The 15,272-nt window shown below is 33.9% G+C and overlaps 1 protein-coding gene across 11 annotated transcripts in view; it reads right to left on the minus strand.

The window, feature by feature from the left end:
- The window catches only part of ACYP2 (acylphosphatase 2), a 156,354-nt gene that overhangs the window by 116,548 nt on the left and 24,534 nt on the right, over positions 1 to 15,272 (minus strand). For 9 of the 11 annotated variants that reach the window (XR_013759101.1, XR_013759102.1, XR_013759103.1 and 6 more), the window contains 2 exons: positions 13,704 to 13,720; positions 11,976 to 12,085 (listed from right to left, as the gene is read on the minus strand). Coding sequence is in view for 8 of the 11 variants with exons in the window: in XM_079110250.1 (XP_078966376.1) it covers positions 11,976 to 12,085; positions 13,704 to 13,720 (127 nt within the window). In the remaining 3 variants the exon portion in view is untranslated. The remainder of the gene's footprint in view (positions 1 to 11,975; positions 12,086 to 13,703; positions 13,721 to 15,272) is intronic. The other 2 variants (XM_079110246.1, XM_079110248.1) reach the window with 2 other exon arrangements.

The following is a 15,272-nucleotide window of genomic DNA, read 5'->3' on the forward strand; positions in this document are numbered from 1 at the left end:
AGGTCTGGCCAACAGGCTATAGACCGCCAATCCCTGATCTAGACTGCTTCTAGTTATTGATAAAATTCCACCATTAGGTACATAAGATGACTCTACAGATAATTTTCTTAATCAGGGTGAGTAAAAACAAACAAATGCACCCATTACAGCAACCAAAATTCCTGCCTTCTGGGTTATAGAACATCTACCCTTTTTCATGTATCAGCCTTCCAAATACTTGATGTAGACTATCATAATTCCCTGAAGTCTTTTTTTCCCAGCTAAATACCCTCAATGCTTTCAAGCATTCCTTCTATTATGAAATAGTTTTCCAGACATGGAACCATTTGATCTTCCCCTTGTATACATACTCCAGTCCTTAACAATCCTTTGAAGTACAGGAGACAGATACATGACATATGGTTTTAAAAATATGGAGCAATCAAGATGTAATTTTAATTTTAGAATTTGGCTCACTGTCTCCAAATACAACTGTTTTTTGTTGTACAAAATTACCATTTAGTCTTTAAGAAAAATAGATTTTGTGAGGATTTAAAAGCTTATGCCCAGTGTCATAACTCCATACATTAATTTAAAGTGATTACTGAGAAGTAGAAAATATTTTTAATTTTGCCAAAAAAGTAGATTTAAAAGAACAATAGATTTGAAATAGTTCCTATGCATCAAAAAATGTTGGCAGAACTCACCTCTACAATTGGAATCATATAGTGCAATTTGCAAAAGAAAGCCATCAGTTATTCTTCCTGAGAAAATAAAACACAGAAGGGGAAAACAAACACATGCATCTGCAGTGATTGGACACTTCTGGATTGTTAATAAGACAGAGCAGGCCGCTACAATCACAGCCAGGCTGTCTCTAAATAACAGTCTCTATGGTAGTTGACATTTCTAGAATTTGGGAACAAACCAAATTCATATTTTTAAAGACATTTTAACTCTACTTTTGGTACCTCAGCATCACAGCATTTTTTAAAGTTTTCTTTTTTGAATAACTAGAAGAAAATAAGGCACTACATGTATAATTAAAAATGTGCCACAGTTAGCCTGACCTTACAACCTTTTTCTATGACACCTGCATCTCTTATGCAGTTCAATTTTCTGATAACTCAATACCTGAAAGAGTATATTGTACCACAGAAATAAATTCATCCTTTAAAACCTAACCATGTTTATTTGTAATGACATCACATCTCACAATGTTGGCTAAGCTTAATTTACATTCTCCAGTGTCCTCTTCCTGCTTGCTTATCATGATTCAAGCTCTCCCTGGATAATCCCATTCATGTATGTGGCCTCAAATCTCTCCACAAATGTATTGCTGTAGCCCAATTTTTCTGCAAGGACATCCCACGTAGCTAATGAGCCTGGTGGCATTTCTACCCATCTAAACGTGCACAAAGTGAAGTACCATGGGTCTTACAGTGGTGAGAATGTTTACTGAGTGTTTACTATATGCCAGGTACTGTCCTAAGCGCTTTCTTTACACACATTTTCTCAATTTTCACAGTACAATTACACATGGCACATTTATCTTCTTTTATCTGAAATCCAATGACAATTACAGCATCAAAATATGAGATGCAACAGACATTGTTCATTGAGTACTTGGTACCCTTTCGTCTTCCGTTCCTCCTGGTCAGGACAACATTAATCTTGTTCAGTGCATCAATATGCCAACCAGTTTCCCAGTCTCCCTGTTCCATAGAAAGGAGTAACCATATGACCCTGCACCAACCAATGAAGCACAAGCAGATGTCTATTTTGGGGTGGGCCAGAGAATGCAACACAACCCTCAGCCCTTCCTTCCTTCTGTCTTCTTCCTTACTTGTAGGTATTATATGCAGTTGTACTTCCCCTTTATGACCATTAGAGAAAGGCCAAGATAATCACAGAGATGTTGGTCCTGACATTACTGAGCTACTGAACAAAGGCCAGTAACCAAGTACCTCCAGACTTCTTGACTGAAAAAAAAAAAAAAAGAACTCATTTGTTTAACCTTTTTAAGTTCAACTTTCTATTAATTTGCAGCTGAAAATATTCCTGATACAGAACTATAAACTTAACAAGATTTTGACAAATATGAAGGAAAGCAGATGGAAAGCAATAAAACAAAGAATGCTTCAGCTTCAAGGCCTGGAAAAATGATTCAAAGCAAATCAGCTCACCCCATGGAACCCCAGAAGACTCAGGATTTGGAGACACCAGGTACAGCAGAGGATAGACATCAGCTTTGATATCTGTAAGACCCCAACAAAAAGGCCTGCTCCTCACTGTTCCTTAAGTTCACAAGTCTACAATTACATGTTGGAAGGTTTCCTTCAAGACCTATTTATTCCGAGCCGTCTGTTTTAATTTGTGACTAAATTACCAATATATGATTTAAGAAAAGTCTACAGTATGACATAAAAAGGCAAAACAAGCATTTTTAAAAATGCAAGGGAGGAGAGAGAAAAGAAAATGAGCCTTGAGGACACATAAATAATGCAAAAAGCAGAAGAAATTTTCAAAAAGAAAAACACAAGTAATATCCACAAAGAGATTTGAAAAAAAAAAAAAAACAGAATGAGAGGCTATAAAATACAGCTGGTTAATATACAGTAACAGAAATACATAAAAATAACAGAAAGGTTGAAAGACAAAGTTGAAGCAACTTCCCAAAGAATAATGTTAGAAAACAAGGTGAAAAAATGTTGAAAATCAGAGGATCAGGTTCACATAGAATTTCTGAAAAAGAGAATCAAAAGAGAGAGGGGAGGAAAATGCCAAAGAACAAAAATTCTCTCAGAGAAAGGGGAAGTCTCAGACCCTCTTGGTAAGAATGTCAATTAGGACAGCCATTATGAAAAACAGCATGGAGTTGCCTCAAAATAAACTAGCAATGGAACATCCATGTGATCCAGCAATTCTACTACTGGGTGTATCTACAAAGGAAATGACCTCCATATGTCAAAGAGACATCTGTACTCCTGTATTCATTGCAGCACTCTTCACAACAGACGAGAAATGGAAACAACCACGTGTCCATCAGATAATGAATGGGTCAAGAAAATGTAGTACATATACAGCATGGAATACTATTTAGCCATAAAAAGAATGGAATCCCATCATATGCAGCAACATGGATGGAACTAGAGCATGGTATGTTAAGTGAAAAAAGTCAGGTACAGAGAGACAAACGCCACATAATCTCACTGTTATGTGGAAAGGAAAATGTTGATCTCACAAAAATAGAGAAAAGAATAGTGATTACAAAGCCAAGGAAATGTATGGATAGAAGAAATAAACTTCTAATGTTCTATAACACAGTAGGATAAACTATGGTTGACAACAACTAATTGTATATTTCAAAGTAGCCAGTAGAGGGGATTTTGAATGCTCCCATCGCAAATAAACAAGGAATGTTTATATCATGAATATACCAATCCTGATCTGATCATTATACATTGTATATGTATTGAAATGTCATATTCTATCCCATAAATATGTACCAGTATTGTGTATAAATTTAAAAAATATATTTTAATATGTATTAAATATGTTTCTATATAAATAATAATATCGCACACATTAAATTTAATATATATTAAATAATATAACATATAAACCTTTCTCTCTCTAAATATATATGTGTGTGTGTGTGTGTGTATGTGTGTGTGTATCATTCTCTTCCTCCAAGGGACCAGCATTTAAAGTGAAATTAAAACACAAACAAAAGCAGGTGATTGTAAAAATGCAGAAAAAAGAGGGATAAATTGAGCATCTAATGAGTTTTCTGAGAGGAATAAGCAGTTGTAATGCACAATTCTTTGCATTCGAGTGACATCGAACCTCTTTTAAAAGCAACGCCAGAATTTATGGCACTATGCCTTCAAAATTCTGAGCAGGAGATTATTTTTGCCATAGACTTTTATGACTCAATCAGTCAAGCATGAGGGTAAATGATGCAAATTTTTTGTCTCTCATGCACCTTCCTTGAAAGAATTCCTTTCTCTTACAGAGAATCATGTTTCTGCAAAACAAGATAATAAAACAAAGGAGATGTAAACACATACTAATTAAGGAAACAGGAGCCTGCTTGTTTCAAAAAAGAAACAGAAAAAGGGCAAGTGGAAGTTCTAGAATGACAGCTGTGCAGCATATCTAGACCCAGACTAGGAGAAAGACAGGCCTATGGGAAACTGCATGATTGACAGGTTATGTGATGCACTTTGGCATTCGAAGGTAAATCTGTTAAAATATACATAGAATTTCAGCTGAAGAAACAGTAAAATATTAGATTGAACAGTATGAAATTGTTTTATAGGTTTTGTAGGTTTCATTGTCAAATATTGGTTTTCATTGTCAGTTCCATATCAGTCACCCGAATTTAAAGGTGATTAAGATGATGGTGCAAATTGGCTTTAAATGCTCTGATGATAACAAAGACAAAAGAAAAAGTGGAGGGATATATGAAACAAGAATGTCGGAAAGTTAACTGTTATTGAAACCAAGTAATTAGCACATAGGTTTCACTGTCCTTTTCACTCAACTTGTGTGCATGCTAAAAATCTCTTAAAAAAATTATAAGAGAAAACCATGACAATACCAAAATGTATAACATTTCAATAATCTTTCAGGCAGCAAGAGGAATTTCCACTTAGTAATACTCACACAAAATCCAGTTATAAAACTAATGGACACAGAAAAAACAAGGATCAAGAATTCAGGTATACTAGATCTTTACTCACAGTGGGGAAGGAGACACAGGGACTATTTCACATTCCCACTTTACCCCTTCCTTTCTAAGGATTCTAGGACTATACTAAAAAGAGCTCAGCCAAGTTTTTGCAATTCCTGAAATACAAAATCCAATGAAAGAACCACTTTTCTCTGCCCATCAATTCTTTCCCAGTTTATATTCTTGTCTAATCTAGATTCCAAGATTCATCATCATACGCACACTTTTGTAAATATCCTTAAGTCCTTGCTCTCTTAGTTTCTGCTCTTTGTAATGGGCAGTTTTTAAAAGTAAAGCACAGTTATAATAAGAATATTACTTACTTATAAATAGTAATTCCAATTAATAGTAAATATTTTCTATTTGATAGTGAAGTATGCTATATAATAGTTTAGTTGTTGACTGACACCACTGTTGAAAGTTTGAGATCAGGAATATAAGGCAGAGATGCCTATTACCACTAATCCTTTTACTCAATACTGCACTTGAAGACCTAACCAGCAGCATGGTGAGAAGAAGAAATAAAAGGTAAAAGGAATGGAAAAAGAAGAAATAAAGTTCTCACTATTCTCAGATGATACATATGATCAGCTCCATAGAAAATTCAAAAGAATCTATATATAAATTATTAGCATCAATAAGTGAATTTAGCAAAGTTGCTGCAAATAAGGCAATATGAAAATTTCAATTGTATTTTTTATATATTAACAATAAAGAGAAAATAAAATACTTAAATAGTATTTATAATACATCAAAAGTATCAGATACCAGCAGGGAGATATTCAAGGCCTTTATACAGAAAATTATAACATACTATTCAAAGAATTGAACAAAATAAAGAAGAGGTTTCTTACATTTGGCACATAAATTCTTCCCAAATTTATTGATACACTCAATGCAATTCCAGCAAAATTCCAACAAGATGTGGAACTTGACAACTTGATGTATAAAACTTATAATGCAAAAGTATTAGAATAGCCAAGGCAACCTTGAAGAAGAGTAAATTGGTTAACTTGTCTACCAATTGTCAAGACATAATAAAGACACGATAATTAATATGGTCTGGTATTAGTACAAGATAGAAAACTAGACCAGTGAAACAGAACAGAGAATCCAAATGTAGACTCATGCCTATGACTTGATCCAAGGTACTACTGCAAGAGAAAGAGCTGAACTTTAATCTAATTCATCAACTTATGGGTTCATATCATCTTTATTATGTGTATTACAGTTCACTAGAAAAACTTTAAAGGACACATAAATGTACTGATTAAAACTGAAAGTAATAATATTAATGTAATTCTGAATAATGAAATCAATTATTACAAACCACTGGTACAATGTATAAAAAGAAATTAATGTAGCATCCAAATCAAAGACAGAATTCTACCATTAAAGAGAGAAACTTTCAGATTGTGACAAAACATAGCTATATGTTATTTACAAAAAAAATTGCCCTTAAAATAATCAAGAAGGGACAAAAATTCAGAGAATAACATAAAACTAGTAGGAAATGTAAAAAAAAAAAAAAAAAAGAAGAAGAAGAAGAGGAGGAGGAGGAGGAAGAAGAAGTAGTAGTAGTAGTAGTAGTAGTAGTAGTAGTAAGGGCAGGGAGCAATTGAATTGAAAAGCATTAAAATCATGCTTTTCAACACTACAGATTTATGTGCTGCACAACGTTGTCCCATCAACAATAGATTATATATGTAATGGTGGTGCCAGAAGATTACAATGGACCTGGAAAGTTCTATCACCTAGTGTTGCCATGACCATATAACTTCACAGGTATATACTGCTAGTTGTATAAAAGTATAGCATACACAGTAATGTACAATACATAATACTTGATGATAAATGACTTACTCATGTGTATTTACTATACTATACTTTTATTGCTACTTTAGAGCATACTCCTTCTACTAATTAAAAAAGTTAACTGTCCAGCACAGTGACGCACACCTGTAATCCCAGAAACTCAGAAGCTGAGGCAGGAGGATCTCAAGTCCAGACCATCCTGGGTAACAGCAAAAACCTGTCTCAAAATAAGAAATAACAAGAGGCTGGGGGATATAGCACAGTGGTAGAGCACACCTGGGTTCAATCCCTAGTAATGCAAAAAAAAAAACTGTAAAACAGCACCAGGTAAGCCATGTAATAGATCCTGGATTCGATCCCTAGCACTGCAAATATATACATATATATATATATATATATATATATATATATATGAATTATAAAAATCTATGCAACAAATTTGAAAACCTAGAAAAATTGGGTAATTTCTTAGCAAAAGAATCTAAGCATCAGCAGAAAACCCAAACACACTAATCACCACAGATTAGATAAGAAATGTGTTTGAGTGTCTACATTGAGATGGTATCAGGACCATGTGATTTCATAATTTGTTTCAGCTAACCTAAGTACAATTATTCCAACAATATTTGAATTATCCCTGAATAAATGCAAGATGGAAAACTTCCTAACACATCTGATGAAGTCAAAACATTAACATTAAAACTTGATAGAGCCAGGCATGGTGGTACATGCCTGTAATCCCAGAGGCTAGGGAGGCTGAAACAGGAGGATCACAAGTTCAAAGCTAGCCTCAGCAAAGGCTGAGGCCTTAAACAACTCAGTGAGACCCTGTCTCAAATAAAATACAAAATAGGACTGGGGATGTGGCTTAGTAGTCAAGTGCCCCCAAGTTCAATCCCCATTACCCCCCCACCAAAAAAAAAAAAAAAAAACAAAACTTGATACAGTACCAAAAAGAAAACTGAAAACCACAGTCTCGGCTGGGGTTGTAGCTCAGTGGTGGAGCTCTTGCCTAGTACACATGAGGCACTGGGTTCAATCCGCAGCACCACACACACACACACACACAAAATCAATTAATAAAATAAAGGTATTGTGTACATCTATAACTAAAAATATTTTAAAGAGAGAAAACCATAGTCTCATTTATAAATATAGATGCACAAGCAATATTAAGCAATAATTCAAAAAAAAAACACACTGGAATCAATCAAAGGCTTAATTCCAGGAATATGAGAGTGAAATTCAATGTGATAAAGTATATTTATGAAAAACCAACAGCAAAAATCTTTCCACTTGGTGAAACAGTAAAACTATTTCAAATAAAAGAAAAAACAAGGATACCTGCTATTATTATTATTAACCAACATTGTTATGCAGTACTACAAATGAAATAAACACTGGGGAAAAAAGATAATTTTTACTAATTGCCTACTACATATTTAGGCAACACAATGAAATTTAATTTTTAAAAACTAGTAAAATCAATAATAATAGTTGACAAAGTAGCACTACAATATAAAATAAATACACAAAAGTCACTGGGCTTTCCATATTTAAGCACAAAATACCTAGAAACAGAATTGGGGAAAAATGTTCACATACAATAACGAAGATATCAGTAAAATACAAAGGAGTAAACTTAGCTAGAAAAGTACAAAGCTTGTAGGAAGAAAATCATATCAAAGGATAAATTTTAAAATCTAAGCAAATGGAAACACATCCATATTCTTATATGGGAAGATAAAATGTCAATTCTTTTGACATCATAAAAATGTCCAACTAAAAAGCAAATAAAACAATGGGAACTTTAAAAAGGGTCATTAGGTAAAAATTGAGGAAAGCTGAACAAAGTATGAATTTCAATTAATACTAATGCATCAATATTGGTCCATTAATTACAATGTTTTGTATTAATGCAAAATGTTAATAGTAGGAAAACTGGGTGACAAATATATGAAAACTATTATCCTCATAGCTTTTCTGTAAATCCATAACTTATCTAAAATGTAAAGCTTACATTAAAAGAATAAGTGAAAATGTGGAAAGAAAAAGAATATGTGTAAGACCATCAGGGAACTTATTTAAAAAAAAGAAAAAAAAAAAATATATATATATAATAGAATTTGAGTTAAGTGAATGAAAATATCTCAAAATTTATTGAGAAAAAAATGCCTAAGAAAGCAGATTTTAAAAAAAAAAGAAGAAGAGTGGGAGGAGATATACTATAAAACCACTGTAATTAAATCAATATGGATTATTGTGTCAGAATAGATAAACACATTGGTAAAGCAGAATAGAATTCAGAAATTAAATCCAGTTTATATGAAATTTTAATATATGACAAAAATATATTTCCCTTCAATGGAAAAAGAGATTATTTAATAATTACTGCTGGCACAACTGTCTACCCATCTGGGAGAAAATCGTTCCCTATCTCATATTCTAAATAAAAAACAATTCCAGATGGAGTAAATGCTTAACTGTAGTACATAATGCATTAAAAGTTGGAAGAAAACCTAGGAGACAACACTTAAAATCTGTTTCTTACCCAGAAAGAAAGATAACAGTATTCCAGTTTATGAAAATTAAAAACAATTTATGCTGCAAAAAATATCATAAACAAAATTAATAGGCAAATGCTAGATTTGGGGAACTACTTGTAAAAGAAATAACAGATAATGGGTCAGAAATCATTATCAATATACAAAGAGTCCTGAAATATTTGCAGGAGACAAACAAGTCAAGAGAAAAACTGGGAAAGGATACAGAAAGGAAGTTCTTCACAGAGCCACAGACATGAAGATGCTCAAGCTAACCAATAATTAGAGAAATGCAAATCACAGTGAAATAATAATCACTCTACAGCCAATCAGATACAAGAAAAATTAGAAATCAATAATACCAATTGCCAACAGGATGAGGAGGAAAAAATGTAAATTGTTTACAGCTGCTTCTAAAAGCACTTTGATGAATTTTTTACATTAAAAATACCAACAAATCCCACCCTTGGGAATCAATCCCATAAAAATAAATTCACTAGTAAAATGTTGATTGCAGCATTGGTCTTATTGGAAAAAAAACAAGAAACAAACAAAAAGATTCCTAGCAATAGGTAATAAACAATGGTACACCCACACTGTGTAAGTTAAGCAGCCATTAAAAAGAATGAATTTGACCTATATATACCATTTGGCTCAGAAGGATTTTTCTGGATGTATCTTCGAATGATAAAAGAGAGAGGTAACTTAGCAAGACCCTGTTTCAAAAAATACAAAGGGTTAAGGATGTAGCTCAGTGGTAGAGCACCCCTGGGTTCAATCCCCAGTAAGGAGTGGAGGGAAAAAGTGAGGAATAGAGAAGGGCATACACTATGATCCCATATTTAAAAAGCAAATATTGATCAAACCTCATAAATGTATGTATGCCTAAATGTGTGTGTGTGTGTGAGAGAGAGAGACAGACAGAGAGAGAGAGAGACAGAGAGAGAGAGAAAGCATGTGACCATGGAGACAAACACAGAAGGACACCAGCACAGGGGTAGTTAAAGAATGCAGAAATTGAAAAGGAAAAGGGGGAACATGTGATGATTTCATTCAAGTTATGTAAAAATTACTCAAATGCCTGTTATAATGTAGATTAGGAATATAATGTCATTGGTGCAGGCTTCCATCCTGCCAGGCAGGATGCATGTGACACATGCATATAATCCCAGCTACTCAGGAGGCTGAGGCAGGAGGATTGCAAGTTCAAGGCCAGCCTCAGGACCTTAGCAAGATCTAAGCATCTTATGAGAACCTGTCTCGAAATAAAAAATAAAAAAGTGCTGGGATGTGACTCAGTAGTTAAGTAACCTTGGGTTCAATTCCTAGTACCAAGAAAAAAAAGCTTCCATCCTCCACATGGTCCCCATGCTTAACCTACTCCATAGCGATTTGACATTTTCTCATTCATTGAATTTATTCATCTGTACAATGTAAGTCTCACAATCTGTGCATTTTCTAGTAACTTCCTGAAAAAATATTATTGTTCATTAACTATTGACCCACATTTTATGAAACTCAATTTTTGGACCACACTTTTTAAGTCAGAATGTGATTTTACACATAAATGTAAGTATGTGCCTATATATAAATAAATTTAAATATATAAGGAGTTAGTAATTTTATGTTTACTGATTACTGGAATGTCCATAAAATGAAATACAAACTACAGAAAATATGCATGAAGTATACCATTTTAATAATAGCAAGGAAAATCTTAACCATAAATGTATACTTCAATAATTTTAAGTGAAAAAGAAAGCTGTTAAAACTATTCACAAAGCCACTGGAACAGGTCACATAAAGGGGTAGGAAACAGACATGAGGGGCAGATTACTATCTCGGTCTTTATATCTCTCTGCCTTATATTACTTCACAGTACAATAAGCCAAAAATTACTGCTTTAGAAATCTGAAAATATTAAGCAATGAAAACAAAGATAACTCATAAGAAATAAAATAAACTGGGTATTCCTGTCTACCTCATAGGTCCTCTGTAAAGAGTAAACAGGATACTTCATGAAAAGTGCTTAGCATATTCCCCAATATACAAATTCTCAAAAAAAGATAGCTACTTTTTGTTTGAAAAAAAAAAAAAGAAAAGAAAAGAAAAAAAAAAAAAAAAAAGCTGGGTGTGGTGGCGCACACCTGTAATCCCAGCAGCTCTGGAGGCTGAGGCAGGAGGATCACAAGTTCAAAGCCAGCCTCAGCAGGTAAGGTGCTAAGCAACTCAGTAGATCCTGTCTCTAAATAAAATACAAAATAGGGCTGGGGATATGGCTTAGTAGTCAAGTTTCCCTGAGTTCAGTCCCCAGTACCCCCACCCCCAAAAAAAAAGACTACAGCGAAGAGTAGAAATGATGAAGCTGAACAGACAAAGCTTTTGAAAGTGACATTGTGTATACAGGACACTATTCCCCATATTACTGAATCTTGTCTCCCTTAGATTGCACGGATTCATATCATGGTTACCTAAACACACACTAATTGACAGTAAAAATGAAATTACAATTAGATAAATAAAGCACTTACATAAAAAGGAGATGGTGATCTTTTTGTTTTGAAGATTACTTTAACAACCATCCTACTGCTCTATGCTTCTATCCCAAAACTTCAAATGAGAAACACTTGGACCTTGGACATTTAGGGGAGATTCACCAGGACAAATTCATACCAAATGGGGAGTCATGCAGTCGCCTCTGCTGAGGCCTGCCCAAGGGGAAAATCCATTCCTGAACAATAAATTACACCCTAGCTCTGAATTTCTTTGCTAGCCTGCCTGGAAATCTGAATTTATAATCTGCAAACTAAGTCTGGCCCATTGGTACTGTTCTTACTGTTCAGTGAAATATCAAAAGGACTTCCTCAAGTTATGCATGTGTTGTTAGTCTTACCACTCACATGGAATTGACCTTCTCTTCGGGGCCTTGCACTTGGCCTGTCACGGTGCCTTTGCTGGTGTTCTTCACCCAGCCAACCACTCCTATTTTCTTAGCTTCACCTTCCGTGTACTGGTTTCAGGAGAAAACAGAAAAGATGAAGTCAATCATGAAAAGTCTGAATTCATAGCATACTTTATTCCAATATTCAAAACATGCTAACCTGATCATCTTTTTACCCTAAACTATAGTCTATGCCAACCCTTGCATAGCTGACCTACTGCCTGTCACACCTCTATTGATAAGAACCTTCACTTAAATGGTATCTTTTGTTAAATTCCCTTTCAGGACATGCATGTTACAAAAATGTAAACTAATAGTGGGAATTATTTCAGAACCAGTTTCTACGATGTGTTTTGGGATCTGTAAAATTCGACCACATTGACCTCAGGCCTGTGAACACTAAACTGCACTGTGAATCTGGGTTCCAAGTGACATCAATCCAAGATTCTCAATCACTGATGAGAAACATCCTGTTATGATCAACATTAAGCATTCATGGGCAGGAACAAAAACTAAAACACTCCAAAATTTACACCAAAAACGAGGGGAAATAATTTTAACAAGAAAATTAAACTATCAAGAACCCTAGCTTACACAAGCTGGTTTGTGGAGTTATTATAGATTAAAAGATTCTGATGGGTTTTGAGGGCTCTGGATTTATCACAAAAATGTTATAATTGTTTATGGATACATTTCTCTCTCCTATGATTCTTAATGGTTTCTTTAAATTCCTTTCCCAGTTTCAAATTCAGCTATTCTACTAAAAATGAAAAAATAAGAAACATGTTGATTATGAATTATTTTAACCACATCATTCTAAAAATTCCTGTGGATCCAGTCTTACCTGAAGTTTTCAAAACTATGCTCTTCTCCTGCTTGGAGGCTAGTGTGATTAAGGTCTATACTCCACAGACCCAACAAGATGAAGCAACACAAACCAAAATCGATTTACTAATTTTTAATTATTTTTACTTTACTTTTTACTATTTTCTAACTAGTTTTTGCTAAGGTGGGTATAGGAATTGGTTCAGAAAATAAGCCAAGATAATTATAAAATGTAGACCATCTGAATTGTGGAGGATGGAGTTATCTCAAAATACTGAGACTTTACTGGTAGGAATGTGTTGGAACTAACTCTCAGGGGTTGGGGACCAGAGACCTCATCAAGTGACTCCCAGCAGCAATAGAAGGTGAAAATATAAGCCACTGTTAACTTTTAAGAAAAGAATATTTTAAAAAATAAAAAATTTAAAAAGAGAAAAGGAACTTTAACTGCCGAAATCCTGAAACCGTTTTCATATTCAACATTAGCATTTTTCATTTTGCAGTGCTAGATATACTCCCTTGCCTGGAGGGTTTTTCTACCCAGAATGTGTGAAAGATCCCATACTTTGTATTCAACATACCTCATCAAAATGTTTAATTCAAATCAACCAAGAGAGGTACTTTTGAAATTCATAGAAAATATTAACTAATAAATAAGAAGGCTATGATGTTTCTAACTATTTTTTAAGGACAGCTTTAATAAAAGTCAAAGTAATTTTTTAAAAATTCATATATGTCTTCATTTGCTGTTGAGGGCAGTAAATAAGGAGTAGACTAGCTCTAGGTAGAAAACTGCTCTGTCTCTGATTAAAAATAACAGGAAGACAGTGGCAGAAAAATAATAAACAGTGTATTGACTTACCATTCTGAAGCAAACACCTGTATAAAAGAAAGATAAAAAGAAATGTCAGCTTTTTGAAAAACTATGTATTTCCTGAGTTAAAGTTCACTTATTTCAAGGGCATTTTTCAAAATTATTCCCTTTAGCCAAGCACAGTGGTCAATACTTGTAATTCCAGCAACTAGGGAGGCAAAGGCAGGAGGATCACAATTTCCAGACCAGCCTGAGAAACTTAGTGAGACCATGACTCAAAGTAGAAAATAAAAAGGGCTGGGGATGTAGCTAGGGGGTAGAGGACCCTGGGTTCAATTCCCAATAATGAAAAAAAAAATTTTTTTTAATGAAAAAAAAAGAAAGGGAATTTTTTGGAGAAATATAATATAGTAATACTCTAAGACCAAAGTATAATGAACTACATTTTCAATCTGTTGGTAAAATGCCAAATAGAACAAAATGCTTATTAATGGAATGAGACAGACATCATTACCCTATGTACATGTATGATTATACAAATGGTATGAATCTACATCATGTACAACCATAGAAACAAAATGATGTACCCCAATTTGTGTACAATGAACCAAAATGCAGTCTGTAAAGAATTAAAAAATAAATAATTTTTAAAAAAGGCTTATTATAAGGACAGTTGAGGATATTTAGCTTAAAAATTACCTATCCTTAGTTTTTAGAATTTCTTTAAATGCAAGAAATTCAAGTTGAAATACAATAAACATTTAAATTTTCATTTTATTTCTGATTATAACTAGAACCAATAAAGCAAATATCAAGGAATGATATTCCTAACCATAACTGGGCTTCTGAAGCTTTAGTACTAATGGAAATTAACTAAAATTGAAGTAATCCTTGGAATCTTTATGGTATAGATTATATTATGGTCATATTTTGGACTATATAGGTTGGGTAGAATTGTTGGTGCTGGTTATGTTTTCCCCATATAAACTGTGGTAGATGGGGCTGTTCCATATTAATAACTACCATAGTATCTTATACTTCAGTTACCCATCCTTCAAAACCGTGGGAGTACCATCTCAGACACAAGTCAAGAAAGCTATGGGTATTCCTATACTAGGTTGTTTGGAACCAAACATTCATACAAGGAGAACAGGACCCTAATGTGAGGGCAAAACAAGAGGCAAATTGGTTCCAAATTACCAAGGATGTATGCTTATGCTTTGAGACCTGGTAGGAGAAAGGGAAGCCCTCCTTACATCTCTCCTGGGAATTACAGCAATGATCCTAAACAAGAGATCTCAGGTCATTCTTTCAAATTGCAACTTGGAAGACATTCAATCCAAAAGGATGCATAGAACAGGCTTCTCTAGAATAGATTTGCCCCACAGTTGAGCTCACACCTAAAAATTGGTTAAAATGGGTCTAAGCATCAGGAATGTGACAGGTGCAGAAATACAGAGCTTGTTAAGTACTATTTAGTTTTTATTCCCACCTAGAACACATGAGAAATTTGGAAATCTTTTTTTTTTTTTCCAAATGAAAAAAAAAAAAAAAAAAAAGGAGTTTAAATTTAGAGGACAGAAGAGAGCACAGTAATTAAAACTATTTGGGGAATGG

Source organism: Sciurus vulgaris (assembly GCF_902686455.1).
Source record: "Sciurus vulgaris genome assembly, chromosome: 14".
In the NCBI taxonomy this organism is placed as follows: domain Eukaryota; kingdom Metazoa; phylum Chordata; class Mammalia; order Rodentia; family Sciuridae; genus Sciurus; species Sciurus vulgaris.